At 34.0% G+C, this 16730-nt stretch overlaps 2 protein-coding genes across 11 annotated transcripts in view; one reads left to right on the top strand and one right to left on the bottom strand.

Moving 5' to 3' along the window:
• Positions 1-9180, top strand: part of LOC120412863 (gamma-aminobutyric acid receptor subunit beta) — a 150723-nt gene extending 141543 nt beyond the window's left edge. For all 10 annotated transcript variants that reach the window (XM_039573483.2, XM_039573488.2, XM_039573485.2 and 7 more), the window contains one exon: positions 1462-9180. In XM_039573483.2, the coding sequence (XP_039429417.1) occupies positions 1462-1626 (165 nt within the window). In that variant the 3' untranslated portion in view covers positions 1627-9180. The remainder of the gene's footprint in view (positions 1-1461) is intronic.
• A 4833-nt stretch (positions 9181-14013) lies between these two features.
• Positions 14014-15177, bottom strand: LOC120412865 (uncharacterized). The gene is made up of 3 exons (XM_039573489.2): positions 14849-15177; positions 14501-14786; positions 14014-14440 (listed from the first exon to the last, which is right to left on the bottom strand). Exons 1-3 carry the CDS (start codon positions 15034-15036, stop codon positions 14219-14221), a joined length of 696 nt encoding a protein of 231 aa, XP_039429423.1. The 5' UTR covers positions 15037-15177; the 3' UTR covers positions 14014-14218.
• Positions 15178-16730: the final 1553 nt, after the last annotated feature.

Here is a 16730-nt window from a genome sequence, read left to right as displayed (position 1 = left end):
TGTACAAAATTTTGGAACATGTCATTTTATGGGAAATTTAATGTACTTTTCGAATCTACATTGACCCAGAAGGGTCATGTTTTTTCATTTAGAACAAAAATTTTCATTTTAAAATTTCGTAGAGCAGACAATTACAAAAATTTTATTATAAAGACATAAGGGGTTTGCTTATAAACATCACGAGTTATCGTGATTTTACGAAAAAAAAAAATCATAAATAGTTTGTCTGAAGAATTGGTCACGGGTATGAATCTTCAAGCAATTTCAATATGGCGACTTGTATCAGAATAATGTGAGGCATTTTCGCTAGTTCTCACTGTTCTGTGTTCTGCGTGCACGTCCGCAAACATCGACCACACACATACTAACACAAATCGCCACCAAGAGGCAAAAGGTGATTACGAATATTTTTGGCACTTTCGTTAAAAATATGCAGTTTTGCAAAAACAAATAACAAAACCCACTTTTAACAGTAGTTGGACTGTCAAACTTGTAATTCGTTGCTGATTTGGTCGAAAATTTGTTAAAAATAATAAGTTTTTTTGCAGCACCCCTTTTGGACGGACATTTCTGTTATCACCTTCTGGTTCCTTGGATTGACCATGGATAATTTCACAGCGTAATAAACAGGGCAGCTACCACCACGTAGCGCCACTGTTTCGAATGAGAAAATGATACAGGTTTTTCAGACGAGTTTCAATCCCGTGAATTGGTGCAGTTCGGTTCTCCTACATATTGCATGCAATTTTTGAGTTGTATGCAAGAACGACGAACCGCTCTAGTTCTCCATACAAACTTTGGAGAAAAAACCGTTCGGTTCAGCCAAACTATTTTTGAAAAATTAAAAATGCACGTGATTCTGGGGACCCCAAACTTAATGCTTCCCCTCGAGTTGAGCCTGCGCAGTCATTTTTGACATTTTTTGTAGGTCAGTGTTATTATTTCACCTTTTTTAACGTTTTTCTAAATAATTTCTATAAACTTGAGTTGTTTGGATTTTTAAAAGATAGTTTTTTTAGAGATGATCGAGCCAAGGCAGTTTTTCTATAAAAAAAAAATAAAGAAAATAATATTTTTTCATGTTATAAATAATTAGTTCTTTTAAATAAGCCGTATGATATGGCTGGTTATACATTATATTGGTTAAACATGAACATGCATGTTGAAAATAAATATCAAATTGAACGTACATATTTGGTACAAAAAAAGAATTTAAAAAATGAGAAAAATCAGTGAAAATGTTGTGAGAATTGTTCTGTAGCGTTAATTGTTAACAGTTGAAAAAAAAAATCCATAATTGAACCAACAACCAATCTTCATGGTCTCTATGGTCGTCCCACAAAAATTTAAAAAAAAATAAAATTGCGCATTATTTCTATAGTCATCTCAACAAATTGAGAAAGCGAAAGAAATTGACAATCAATTCAACCCTCGCCCTAATCTTCCACCTTTTCCACACAGGATATCAACAAACTACTAGGAATTACACCCTCGGATATCGACAAGTACTCTCGAATCGTGTTCCCGGTCTGCTTCGTCTGCTTCAACCTGATGTACTGGATCATCTATCTGCACGTAAGCGACGTCGTGGCCGATGATCTGGTGCTGCTCGGCGAGGAGAAGTAAATCCCGAACAAGAAGAAGACGAAAATAGTATCGAATAAGACAAAGAAGACGCAGAAGAAAAGGGCAGACACACACACACACACACAGAGACACACAGTTACACACGCGCGAACAATTACACTTGAAAACACTTTCACACAAGCCAGGCAGACATTCCAGTAGTCAGGGCCAGAAGGGCTAGGACAACGCTAGAAGGGCAAAAGGATGTGTGTGTGTGTGCAGGGTAGCGAACAAGATCAGAACAGAATTCACACACACACGCAGACGTGCAAGGTCAAGAGGAAGAACATATAACAACAAAAGTATAAGAAATTTTTAGGATTTATTTTTACCTATTTACAGTTTCGGTTCTTTTTTATACGTATACAAGAGGTAAAATGAAAAAAAAACTAGATTTTATCGTTATTGATGATTAACATTATAGAGATGAAGTAACGAAAAAATATTCCTAATTCAAAACATAACAAGAAATACATAGAGACACGTGTGTGGAAGCAAAAAAAACGCAAGGAACTAAAAAGCAAGGTGGAGAATTTATGACTAGTTGATAAGCAGCAAACCACAACAACAAGAACAAAATATGAAGCTAGTTAAGCAAAGCGAAAAACAAAACAAACGATAACTTCAAATTAGAGCAAACAACAAACTGGTGAATTGAACGAGTCTAGGAACGAATTAGATTCTCAAACTCTGACACAAACACACACAGCCACACTCACACGCAGACAAATACACACACACACACACTCACTCACTGCATTACGAGTTAATATTTAAAGAAACAGCGTAGGAAATCAAAAGATTTTGAATTACAAAAACGTTAAATAATGCAAAACCAAAAGAAACAAACAAGCAAAAAAAACGCGGAATCCCCCGATTAAAAAAACAAACCAGGTAAAGCCTATTATCTGTAGTAAAAAAAAAACAAAAAAAAAGAAACACGTTAATCGAAGCAGATACTTTTAAACAAACAAACACAAACAGTAGCGAATTTCGGTTGTTCCAAAAGTACTCGAAAGACGAAGCGAAACATACACACTAACTAGCACACAGACTCAAAACACTCGTACACCCGCACACAAACAAGAGAGAAAAAAAAGTCCAATTTGGTTTAATTTTAAGTTTTTGTCCCGACCCTGGATGCTGACGGATGCACCGACCTTCTACGTAGAATCAAAACGCCCAGCTACCCGATGAAAGGAGTTGTTGAAAAAAGGAACAGAATTTGTGATTGCTGAAAATTGTTTTTAAGTTTCAACATCGAATGTTGCAGCAATGATTGAAGTTTGATAGCTTCAGACTTGAGTGGAGAACAGCATATACAAGAAACAAATCTTGTTATTTTCTTTGCAAATTTTGTTCTAGGTCAATCTGACAGAAGCAGAAAAAGTTGCACTGTAATGTTAGTCAATTCAACAACATGTGTTCTCTCTTGTGCTTTTCACTTGCATAAATTAGAAATGAGCATAAATTTGACATAATAACACAGTTTGTTAAACCACATCCGTATCAAAACACAAAGTATTGTAAACAGACAGTAAACTTCTAGAATGAATTTCATCTAATTCATGCAACAAAAAATCACAGCTTAGTTTTCTTCAAATTACAATGTGATTGAACATTTTGTAAAAATGCATCAAATTCTGTTCCTTCGCGCTGAAATTTTCTTCTACTCGGGTCCAACTCACCAAAGATGAGCCTCCAGATTCGGTTTGGATTTGCACCCTGGGAATTTCCAGACTGATGGCAAGGACGCTGCAGCCAGGACGACAGCCCAGAAATCATCTTCAGCTCGACTTCAACCGAAACTTGACAGCGGGGTCGAAAAAGGGATCCACATTTTAATCAGAAAGCCCCACTCTGAATGAGGCGAGGATCTCTCGCCCGAGAGGCGGGTTGAGAGGTAATCAAAAAAGGATGGCTCCCGAAGGAACCGTTTCTTTCCCTTCTCCTCCTCCTCCTGGGCGCACTCAATTAGACGATGAGTGAGAGGAATGTTCCGGGGAAAAAGTCAAAGGTCAGCAGCTCGGCCAAAGATTAATGGAGTCGTGGGTCGTGTCCGGACTCGGTGAAATGGAGCGGAAAAAGTTAATATGAAATTAATTATTAATTGTTGTATCAAAAATTGATTCCCTGAATGCTTCCAGTATATTTGCCAAAAATCGAACGGGATAAACAGAAGAAATATAAATGCACACGTACACACGCACGCGCACACATACACACATACACGTACACGTGGAGAAAGTGAGCAAATATTGATTTTCGTGCTCGTTGTGTTGTCGTTAGGTTCTGATTTTAATGTATAATTTTAATTGCCCCGTCTGACTCGCAATTAATAGGCCGATTTTTCCCGGCTGTCGGGAGTATCGCTTGTGAAAAATACACAACCTCACAGAAATTTTCGGAAAATGACACGAACGTAGACATCCTTCCCGGGCAGACGGTAATAACAAAATTCATACCATTTCAATGACAAATACTGTTAAAATTACAGAAAGTTTTATGGAATATTCTTGCAAAATCCATTTTTGCATAAGAGTTGAATAACAGTTTATGTTATCATAACAAAATTTGTTATTGGTCTGATATTGATTGAAAGCTAAACCCGAACAGACGGTAATAATTCAATTCAAGCCATTTCAATAACAAATACTGTTAAAATAACAAAAAGTGTTATGGAATATCCTGGCAAAATCAATTTTTGCATAAGAGTTTAATAACAGTTAATGTTATCATAACAAAATTTGTTATCAGTCTGATATTGGTTGAAAGCCAAAACAACTTTGGAATAACATTTTTTGTTATGGAAAAATACCTCCAACTGTTATTGGGATGATCGGATTAGTTGTTAAAATAACAAAAAATAATAGCGAAGATCTGTTTGAAGTATAACTAAAAATGTTATGAGTCTCTTATTACAATAACAACCCAATAACAAAAAAAACATGACGACAAATAACAAATCTTGTTATAAATAACATAAAATGTTATTGGCAAAAAAATATTATTCCCAAGTTATTTCTGTCTGCTCGGGTTCTCTCTGTAAAACAAAACAACTGACAACAAAAGGAAGATTTCAATCTTACATGTCTACACTTTTCAGTACTCTCATGTTGAATTTATCAATTGGTTTGATGAATAACTTAATTTCAAAATCAAGAAAAATCTTTTTATACTTAAACTTTTGATTGACTGACGTTTGAAAATGTGACATCTTTTCACTAACACAACTCTCACGATTCCACTGAAACAAGCTCAGACACAATTAGATAACTATAATTGCTAAAGTGATTTGTAACGACGTTAGTAGGAAGGGGTGTACATACGGAGAGGACAAATAACTACAAAACAAAGCATTTACTTTAAAGTTTACTAAAATAACCCCTAATCCGTACTCTTACCGAAAACGTAGTCTGTTCAACCAAGCGAATAAACACACACACACACATGTACACAAACACGCTCGAAATCAAACACTAGGAACTTCATAACCAAAAAGCAGCGTACGAAAAGAAAATTCTGTTTAATCTACTTTTTATATTACAAAATAAAATGCAGGAAAAGAGATCTCCACAAATCACACAAACACACACTCATTGACCATAGCGTGTCGTTCAGAGTCTGGAAAAAAGGAATATAACATTGAACGAAAATTCTAAATTTAAATCGTAAAAAGTGCACAGAAAAACAAAAGAAAAAAACCCAGTTTCGTCATTTAAGGAAAACACCTAAGACGTTTGTATTCCCGACACACTCAAACACACAAACATCCAAGTAACCCGGTGTCCTTCTTCTCGTAGTAGTAGGCCACGGCAAACACACACACACACACACACACTCAACCAAGAAAGCGTACGTTTTTGGGACGGTTTAAATTTTGCACCACACTAACACACACGCGCGCGCGCACGTTAGTAATATGCGTCGTCTCATCGCAAAGCCTGCTGTGGCTGTGTGCGTGAACGCGTTCAAATTTTTCCACTCAATGGATCAATGTAGGCCGGTTTTGATTCCAACAACAGTTACTCTGACAGCTGACTACTACGTTTTGAGTAGTTTTTTTTTTAATTTCGTGCAAATTTTACATAAAACTTGTGCGGCATTTAGAGGTGTGGCGCTGAAGCATGTAAAAATCCGTCCTTGTTTGTTGAATTTCTGTGAGACACACACACGTCATTTCGTATTGAAAACTGTGGCTTGCACGCACACACCCTAAGTTAGTTTTGCGATACAATGGAGACATTCTTCCAAAACACACACAATTACACACGAAACCACACACACACAATTACACACGAAACCACACACACACACACACACTAACATCACCCCCTTTCGACGCTTCTGTTCAATCGGTATTGTATTGATGTTAAATCAAAATTTTATACACGCAAACCAAAACCAAAACAAACAATACTAAAAACGAAGCAAAAAAACAACAACCAACCAGTAGGGGAAATCCAAAAAGATAAAAAAAATATTCTAGTTAAGATAAGGGAAAAAAAACTAGCGAATAAACAAGTGAAAACGTAAGTTTAAGATATTTACTCGTCAAATATCTGTAGATTATGTGTCTTTTCACTCGTTTCAATTGAAATTTGTTTTTCAATTGAAACTGACAAAAAACAGAACTGCTCAATTATTTTTCATGAGGAAAAAAAAGAAGAGAAAACATGTGAATAAGTAATTTTTTAATAAAAAAGGACAAGATAAAAATGCATATTTATACTTTTAATTTATAGTCTATGAGATAAACCAAAACAACTAGTGCGTTGCGAACAAAAACAAAAAAAAACTCAAAAGTAAACACAAGCAGGTCGGGCAGGAAGTGTTTATAATAAGTAAAAGTTATTAAGGGAAACCTGTAGAGAAGGATGCAATACTACTCACTAAGTTATTACTTAACTGAGCGAGGTCACACTTACACACTTGAGGCTAGGTCGTAAATTAGTATCAAAAAAAAGAAGAAAAACAAGCTCCGGCAAAGCTAAGAAGGCAGGCAAAGCATGTGTTACAGTTTGAAAAAAAAAGAAGCCCAGGCAAAAACACTACGCTAGTGAAGGGAAAGATAAAAGTTAAAATCACGTAATAAGAGTAGTTGTTCACCAAAACAAGGAAAAACAAAACAAAGACGCGTTAATTCAATTTAAGCAACAACTTAAGCAGAGAGCAAGTATTTCATAACAATTGCGCAAACGATATAGGCGCAAGGAGAAGAGTATAACGGCACCACTTTTATGCGAATTTTTTTTATTACCGGTTTAAATTTGTGTGACAGTCTCGTTGTGATCGAAAACACAAAAAACACACAAACACAAACAAAACACACTCACAATTGGTGATTATTTCACACTCGCCTCGCACTGTGATACGTTGCGATTGCATGTTGGTATTTTGTGCGAAAAGTCAACGTTTCGGCTCACCTTGAACAGGCCTTCTTCAAGGGTTGCTGGGCGAAACGTTTAAACCACACAAAGTGACAATTTTTCCAGTGTTCATACATTGTTAAAGTACCATTTTCTTCCAAAACATAAATTTAGTAGCACGTGCATCCTTGGTTTCGTATTTGTTTTCATAAAACACTAACACACAAACACACCAAGTGAGACTTAAATGTGGCACTAGTAAAAGAGAAATTCAAAAAAAAATCACCAAACATACAAAACAAATGAACGCACCTATAAAATTGACTATAGTAGAATATTACGATTATTGGTCCAAGGCAAACGTTTTTGTGCTGGCCCCCTTTTTCGCTTCAGTAGTTAAGCTCTTCCAATAGGCATTACCTTTTTCCTTAACGAAAAAAAAACCAAACAAAAAATTATAACAAAAACCGAACGCAAAACGTAACAGTAGTAAATCGATTTTTCCCCAAAACTCACCTTTCGCTACACCTTTTCACCTTTCCTAAACCCTCGTTTCCCCTAAAACACGGAATGAAAATCGCCGATGCAGAGAAAGATCATGTTCCTTCAAGTCACAAATACACTCACACACTAAAAAAACACACTATTCGCACCGAAAACTGTTCATTTACACCGAAATCTTTAAAACAGCACGCCGCACCCTCACACCTATCGCTGTCTATAGTCTATTGTTTATGTGACTTTTGTACTACGGAAAAAAAAGAGATAGAGCACTACCCACACATACAGTTGACACGAACCTACACGTTCACACCTTTTTCCACGACAACCTTGGTTTGTTTGTACTGTAAATACTTTGATTAGGATAACATTAGTGAAAACCAGCAAAAAAATGTTAATGAAAAAAACAGTTAAATTTTCTGCAGAAACTAGTACGCAACTGGAATTCGAAAAACACACACACACACTTACACACATCGCCACACGTACACTTTCTCAAAGCAACGTTATGTATGACTAAAAATCAAAAACTGGACGTGTAAAAAGAGCATGTGATTGATTTTACTGAAAAGAGACAAGTTGAGTAAGTTAAAAACGAGCAACCAAAAAAAACAGTAGTGAAAATTCAAAAAACAGATGTATAAGTAAGTGTTAAATACTCACTGTACTTAACTATAAGAATTTAAGGGAAAAATGAAGAAAAAAATACAAAAAAGAGCAAAAGTAAATAAAATATATACACAATATATGAATATATGAGGAAAAATAAAATTATATATATCGCAACACAAGAAAAATTCTAAATAAATATAAATTTTTTATATAGGAATGTAATATGCAACAAAAAAAAATCAATAAAGAATACAAAAATATCGTTCATATTATATTTGTAAATATTTTAGTTCGAAAAATGAATCACCCTAATGTACATTCAACTTCAATGCACAAAAAAGGATAAAGAAATTCAGATTAGCATAAAAGAATTATATAAAAAAATTAACTTCAGAGGAAACAAACGAGAAGCATAGACGATATTCAAGTCAGTAACCAAAAAGATCTCACAAGGTTCTTTTCAGTACTCGAAAGCTAACTCACAGACAGAATCACACACAATACAACACAACACAACACACTCCCACATACACATACACAAACAGAGCAGTGAACCGACACCAGACTGGCTTTGACTTTGACGGTGTGGTACTTTCAAAATGTGCAAGACAAACTATTCCAAAGAACAGTTAAATAGAGTAGCTTCAATTTTTAGCTAAACGAAAACATAAAAAAAAATAAAACAAAAAAACACAATTTTCATAAATATTCGCCACCAACACCCACACAGATCCACACATAACGCATCACATTAAGTACGAACATGCAAAAGGCTTGTGTTTCGCTGGAAAAAAATAATAACTATGAGCATTTCGAAAGTTCCAATCGACAAAGCAACCTTCGCATCGCAACAAAAGTCGCCATGGCAACGAGCGAACGTAAGAGAAAGTCACTAGTTCAATATATTAAAAAAAAAAACAAACGTAACCGGAAAACAACAAACAGAAAATTTACTAGCGAAAAATACAATGAAACAAAAGCAAAGTTTATTCAAAATAGACTTGATACCCAAAAACAGAAACAAAAAAGGATAAGTAAACCAACACAAACAAACAACACACACACACAGACACAAACACACACACATATGCCCTGAACATACTAAAAGATCAGCAAGCAAAAAAAAACTTACAAGCAAAACAAAAAAAACCAAGAGAAGTTAAAACAAAACGTACTAGAATATTTATTGTTAAAATAAAAAAAAATGCAGAATATAATTTGTTTTGTTTAGGTGAAACCAAACCAATATATACGTTTTCTTTTATTATTACGTTGAGTACTTTTAAAGAACAATGACAAAGAGAGAAACAACAACCAAAAACCAAACAAAAAAAAAGAAAGAATCCGAAGCGGAGGAACGAAAGAGAGAAAAACACGAGGAAACGAGAAAGACACATGAAATTGATAGGCAAATGAAGCAACAACAGCAACAACAACAAAAAAAACATGTAACGTTTCGACAAAAAAAAAGTTATAAGAAAACATGGAAAATAAACAATTTAAATAAAAAAATAGTTTTGCCGTTGACTTATTTTATTGAGAAAATTAGCTATATTATTTCTAAATTTAATGAAGTCCAGACTCGATTATTCGAAGAACTTCCAAAAACAATTCTAATAATCAAATAATCGGATAATCGAATCGCGCAAAAAAAAAATTGTCTTATTTTTATCCGACGCTCAACCATTTGAAGTTTGATTATCCGAAGATTTGTATTGGACTTCGGATAATCGAATTATGAAGGAAAAAATACGTTAACCCTCTACAACCTAACCCCGCCTTTAGACGGGCTTCGATCTATAAAATCGCCAAAAATCAATTTTCTAACCGATTTTTGATCTAAAAAAATCATTGGAAAGAAGAACTCTGAAATTTTAGAAAATTTCATGGTTGGAATTTTAACTTGTTTTATGTGACTTTGCCAATGTTTTTAAAAATGTCATTTTTAGGGGATAACTTTGGCTGTGTTTTTTACTTTTTTTTTTTTTGGGTGGTAGAATAGGCCAAATACTACCAAAACCAAACATAAACTGAACAAGATAAATGCAAATTAAAAAACTAAAAATAAAACAAGGAAAACATAAAACAAGAGAAGTAAAGTTTTTCATAGAACAAAAGTTGCTCAAAATGACCTCCTGAACACGGGAAAAATAAATATTTTCGAAAAAAAATTTGGGCAGTAGAGGGTTAATTCTTACTCTAACATTAAACTCGAGTTCTGCATCCACATTTTAGTCAAATTTTAAAAGTTCTTTGCTTTTTGAAATACCAAATGCTTTTCTTTCAATAATTCATCACCGTCATTTTGGCCGCCATCTTGGATTTAAAGCCTTGTTAGGGTACAAAAAGACAACAACAAAAAAATTGTGATTCTATTATCCGAAGTGCATTTTTTCCGAGGCCTTCGGATAATTGAGTATGGACTGTACTCTAAATTATTTAGAATTTTTAAATCCAAGATGGCGTCCAAAATGGCGGTGATGAAACATTGAAAAATGCATTTTGAATTTCAACATTCAATTTTGACTTAAATGAAGTCGCGCGAAGAAAATAAAAAAAGATCGAAAAAACTAATTTTGTTCTTAATTCGAAGTCCCATAGAAACCGTTGGATAATCGAAACTTTGGATAATCGTGGCTTGGGATAATCGAGTCTGGACTGTACCAGATAGTAATTATTAAATTTTGACCATTGCAGACCATTTCATCAGCGTGACTTGTTTGTTCCAGTGAAAGTTATTAAATTTTTTTAGTGTAGCAAAATATTTTCAAATTAAAAAAAACAGTGCTACCATCAAACATAACGAATTTTTCCGTTTTTTCACATGAAACTAAAACTGTGAAAACAAATTTAAGATGGTTTTAATTACTTAACCGTCATTTTTTTAGTTATGACAAGAATAAATAATACATATTAATTTGGCAGCGTATAGTATTTTGGAATCGAGATGATGGCAGCTACATATTGCAATTATAATTTCATGAAAATTTTCATGTTTTGATTTTTTTTGAAAAAATATTCAAAATTTCAATATTTTGCAATATAGTGCCAAATGATAGGGATTTTTTCAAACATTTCGAATGTAATAACAATATTTCTTTGAAAATACTCAAAATTTTCACAAAACTACGTATTTTCGATAAAAAAGTTCTCAAAATTTCAGTTTTTCACAGCCATATTGTGGCAATTGGATTTTTTCATGCATTTCGAATGTAATAACATTTTTTGCATTTTTCGAAAATACTAAAAAAAAAATTGCAAAACTACGTATTTTCGAAAAAAAACTCCAAATTTCAGTTTTTCACAATACGCTCAAACGATTTTTTCATACATTTAAAAAGTTCTAGAAACATTTTTATAAATTCTCAAAAATTTCACAAAACAACGTATTTTGAATAAAAAATACTTTCATTTTTTCACAATATGTGTAACAAATGATCGAATTTTTTCAATTATTTCAAACTGGAAAATGCAATGTTTCTCGACAAAATACACAAAATTATTGTTATTACAATATGGGCTATACTAAATACTAAGAATTTCACAAAACTACGTGTTTTTGAAAAAAAATATTTTCTTTTAGTTTATTACAATATGGGTATCAAACGATCGGGATTTTTTCAAACATTAACTTTCAAAATTTTAAATTTTTTTTTGAAAATATTTTATTTTTATATATTTATTTTTTCACAAATCTTAGTATTTTTTAAAAAATACAAAAAATCTCAGTTTTTCACAATATGGGTATTAAATGATCGGAATTTTTTCATACACTTAGAATGTAATAACAACATTTTATGAAAATACTCAAAATTTTTACAAAACTACGTATTTTCGAAAAAAGACTCAAAGTTTCAGTTTATTACAATATGGATATCAAATTATCGGAATTTGTACATACATTTCGAATGACATGAAAATACTAAAAAAAATCACAAAACTACGTATTTTTGAAAAAATACTCCAAATTTCAAGTTTCGAAATTAAAACATTCGAAATGATTGAAAAAAAACTGATCAATTGTTGCCCATATTGTGAAAAATTAACAGTATTTTTTATTCAAAATACGTTGTTTTGTGTAAATTTTGAAATGGTGTTATCACTTTTGAAATGTATAAAAAAAATCGTTCAATTTGTTTTTGGAATATTTTCCAACAGATAACGTTTTTCTCAAGATTATTATTTTTAAAACATGTACTGGGGTAGGTCACACAAAGTCCATGCACTATTTTGGAAAAAAAAAGTTTTTTCAATAGTGTTCAGAAAAATAGTTACGTTAAATTTTTTAGTTTAAATTCCAGGGTGACTTTGATAGTCATAGTTTTTCTTGTTAAAAACATTTATAAGATGTTCAAACATTATTTGTACATTAAATGTACTATGACTTAAGTTGGTGAAATAGTTTTTAAGAAAAAAAATCAATGTTTATATTTAGTTAACTAAGTTTAAAAGATTTTTAACAAAATACAAATAATTTTTTGGTAAAATTGTTAAAAAGACGGAATTTGGCGTAAAATTTGTTAAAACTGGTTTTGTTTATAAAATTATTGATTTATATTGTATTTTATACTGAATTCGAAGCACGAATCAAATGTTTTCACATTTTACATGAAATTTGTTCAACTGAAATTGCCTATAAATTTGAAGATTTTTTTTAATTGTGTTTCAAAAACACATATTATTTATTATTTAAAACTAATTTAACCTTCTCCTAGTGGAAAATTGTCCAAAGAATCCGAAAATGTATTCCGTTTTCCGATTCAAAATCATGTTCATTGAGAATATCATGACACTTTGAGAAGTTCAAAATAATGACTTCCATCAACATACTCATAACTATAGTTAACTAACTTTTTAAATTTTTCAACATTTTATGAAAAGTTCTTTTTGAGGTACTTTGAACACTTCTCTACCACGGTCATTATGATTCTAAACAATTCCTTAGGTATTTTAATCGTACTCTTAATTTTGCGGAAAAATTGCAAACCTATCAAAGTCACCCCGTTTTACGGTACGTAGTTTCTGTTATTACATTTGAAATGCATGAAAGAAATCCGATCATTTGATACCCATATTGTGAAAAAATGAAATTTTTTGTACTTTCTTCGAAAATACGTAGTTCTGTGAAAATTTTGAGTATTTTCAAAAAATGATGTTATTACATTCGAAGTGTAGGAAAAAATCTTAACCTTTTGATACCCATATTGAAAAATATTTAAATTTCAAGTATTAAAAAAAATCAAAATACGTATTTTTGGGAAAATTTTCATGTAATGATAATTGCAATGGATAGCTGCCACTATCCCGATTCCAAAACACTACATTTTTGATGTATGATGCATGATTTTTCATAGGATTATAGCCAATGTCTCCCTTATAGTATAGCCAAAATCCCATAAGCTCTGTGCTTCAGTTATGAACGCCTCGGTTTTGCATCCCCTATATGCGGTGCTAAACTGAGGCATTACTGTTTTTGCTTTAATATTTCATAGTTTTTTTTTCACAAAGGGCAATTCAATTTAAAAAAAAACCACAACATTTTCTAAATTTATGTTTGGTTTGGTTCTTACACAGGTGGTGCAGGCCTCGCCCAAATTTGTTCAATTGTAGGAAATTCAATTCCCTATAACTTTGTCCAAGGATGCAAAACAACCCGAGTTGATCCTTCCACCCTTTGACAAAGTTGTAGGAAATTAAATTTCCTACAAGCATCTCACACTTGAACAAATTTGGGCGAAACTTGGCCCTTGGATGTTTTCCCCCATACATTTTTGCGATTTTCTCCATATGAACTATAAAAAGCGACCCCTAAACCTTACTCGATTTGGCTCAAAATTGGCACAGTTACTTATTTTTACCAAAAGAATCGGGCTATCTATCTCTTGTGATTTTCCAAAATTTCAAATTTTTCTTGTAACCCTAGGAAACACATAAAATGCATAGCTAGATACACTGTTTTATTGATTTATTTGATTTCGAAGATACAACTAACTTTAAGCGAAAACAAAACTTCTGCGATCACGAACTTTCAAAATTTCACTAAACAATCCCTAGCATAAACTATTTAATCCGAACACATTAAATTTTCTCCACCGCGAACTCCTTACGCCTCAACAGTTGAACACTCGCACGTCTTTCCACCAATTCTGCGCGTAGTGATACTTTTGCAGCTCAATGCCTCCCATCGGAACATGGTAAAAGAAATGGCCCAACTTCCGCCGGGGCAATACCTTTTCCAACAGATGGCTGGGGAAACAGTCCAGCGATGGCGTCCAATCGCAGTGTGGTGGCATTAGGCGTCGCCTCCAACCAACCCGCTTGTACATCGATTGCTGAAAAAAAAACGAACGGTTAAAGTATTGGGATTTGAAAGTTGAACTTCATTCTGTTACCGCATCGTCCCGCTGGAACACCACCAGCTCGACGTACGGCGATACGTCCGGATTGTCCGAAAAGATCCGGTACAGCCCTTCGGAGTGGATGTAGTAAATCTTCAGGTTGTGGCTGTAGAACAACCGCAAGAAGCGTGCCTCTTCGCGGGCCATCAACTCCTCGTTGAACACGCAGAACTCGGCCTTCCGACGCCACGGCAGCATCTTCGCCATCCGGATCTGACCCCAGAGCGTTCCGTAGCACAGGATGTGCGTTATGCTTTGCCGGTCCAAAATCTTGTGAACCCTAAAGAGGAATAATACAGATCTAATGAACCACACCAATTATTGCTATGAAAACCGACAAACCTATCAAACAACTGCTCCAGCTCGTTCCGGTACGCTTCGGACAGGTTGCAGGTGTGCAGGAACCGCTGCTGTACCCCGGTGGAACCGGTGCCATTGTTATGCAAAATGATCTGCCACCTAGCGATGTAGTAGAAGCCCAGGCACAGGAAAATCAGCGCCACCAGCTTGAACAGCGAGAATCGAATCATTCCGGATCGATGCAGTTTTGGAGGTCGAGAAACAAATCCATATAGATGTCCATTTACACCACTGCCGCAGTTCGAATTCAGTCAGCTGTATCAACTATTGCAAAATGTTTTATTTACATTCTGTGTACGAACGACACTTGTACTAGTACTACTACTAAAAGCTGCTGACACTAGACGCACATGCGCAGTTTAGTCACAGAATATACTCGCTCTAAATGCTAGAATGTCCCACTTTAGAAATTTCCTACACGCATGCAATATAGAGAATTGATTAACGAACAAATCTGTTTGCAACAAATCACATGAATGTAACTTTTTGTTGACAAACAATCTTTTTTTTTTATTTGGAAGAATCCAGCAAATTCCCAGAATCTTGAACAACCATGCGCCTCCATCAAAACTTATTGCCCCTGATTCCTAAATTCCGTAATAACATTTCAATAGGGCGAATCTGCCTTTGTAAACAAGCAGTCTATCCCTTTTGCTCAAGTGACAGTTCACGTCAAGTAAGACAGGGATAGACTGCTTGTTTACAAACGCAGATACGCCCTGCGATACTGTTACTGCGGAATTCGACGCCATCAATTTTCAGGGAGTGTCAAGATAGCACGACAAGATTGGATCTTCTTTCATATGAAACGTGACAAAAATGCACGGAGTTATTTCAGGTATCGATGAATATCTCAAGATTGAAATCGAATTTTGGGGATCTGTGAAGGTCGAATGGTGAGGTATTGTGAGCTGCACAAAATGGCGTTCTGAACTCAATTTGGCCCAAAATCGACATACGACAAGTTAGCATGACATCGACGAATTGCTGATAATTAAAATTAAAATAACAATCAAATAAATCTTCTAAAATCCATTTATTCCAACAAAAATGTTTAAAATGGTGTAAACACAATTTTGAGCAACATTTGAAACAAATACAAAAAATAACGAGGATGAATTGAGAAAAACTGTATTCCAATAAAATATAATATTTTCAAAAAATCAAATCCTTGGCGTTATCTAGGGGAAATATGCCCATTTTAGGCCCAATAAGCGGTCGTGTTTGAATGATGCTGGATAATCTGGATTGTTCCTTGAAATTAATTAAAACCAAGTACACCAACGAGTAGAGCAACTTTTTGTGAACATTTCTGTTTATTTTCACTTTTATTAAAAGTTATGCTATTCCTTTTACAAGCATTAAAAAAAATATTCCAAAATTGCATTCTAATCAGTCGAGTGCATTGGGCCACGCCCATTTTTCTATTTTCAGCTTAGTTCTTTTTTTTTTTCTTCCAGCGCTCTTTTGGGTCTGCTTAGTGCAGCCAAAATTGATGAAATTTTAAGCGAACACTCACGAAAAGTAGCATTCATAGCGAAAGTTTCCTGGCAGCACTTGCTCACTCTAACAGGCGCTGCACCAGCATGTTGGTGATGTTAGTGGCCACCCTTTGTTCTTTATTTGCCTTCGCTTCTCGCTCGGCTTTCTTCAGCCTTCGATTAGAATCGGTATTTAAAATTGAAACGTCAAAAGACTTAGCGCGTTTGTTTTTTTGTCGGTGCTTGCTAATTATTTACATTTTTCGGGATTATTTTTCAAATGAGTGACTAAGTAATGGTCCAAAGAACATGTTGCCGGTAGTTGGAAGCAATTTTATATCTTAAGTGCTTTGAAATCGTTAGCGCAAGTGAAAAGATATTGA

This window comes from Culex pipiens, chromosome 3, assembly GCF_016801865.2.
Source record: "Culex pipiens pallens isolate TS chromosome 3, TS_CPP_V2, whole genome shotgun sequence".
In the NCBI taxonomy this organism is placed as follows: domain Eukaryota; kingdom Metazoa; phylum Arthropoda; class Insecta; order Diptera; family Culicidae; genus Culex; species Culex pipiens.
Note: the sequence above shows the minus strand (reverse complement) of the source record. Positions and strands in the feature narration are given on the sequence as shown.

Excerpts from the sequence above, each read along its gene's own strand:
- LOC120412865 (XM_039573489.2), bottom strand. The coding sequence starts at position 15,036 with ATGATTCGATTCTCGCTGTTCAAGCTGGTGGCGCTGATTTTCCTGTGC. Across the intron at positions 14,787-14,848 it reads CTGGAGCAGTTGTTTGATAG|GGTTCACAAGATTTTGGACC; the intron begins GTTTGTCGGTTT and ends ATTCCTCTTTAG. Across the intron at positions 14,441-14,500 it reads TGTTCCAGCGGGACGATGCG|CAATCGATGTACAAGCGGGT; the intron begins GTAACAGAATGA and ends TTTTTTTTTCAG.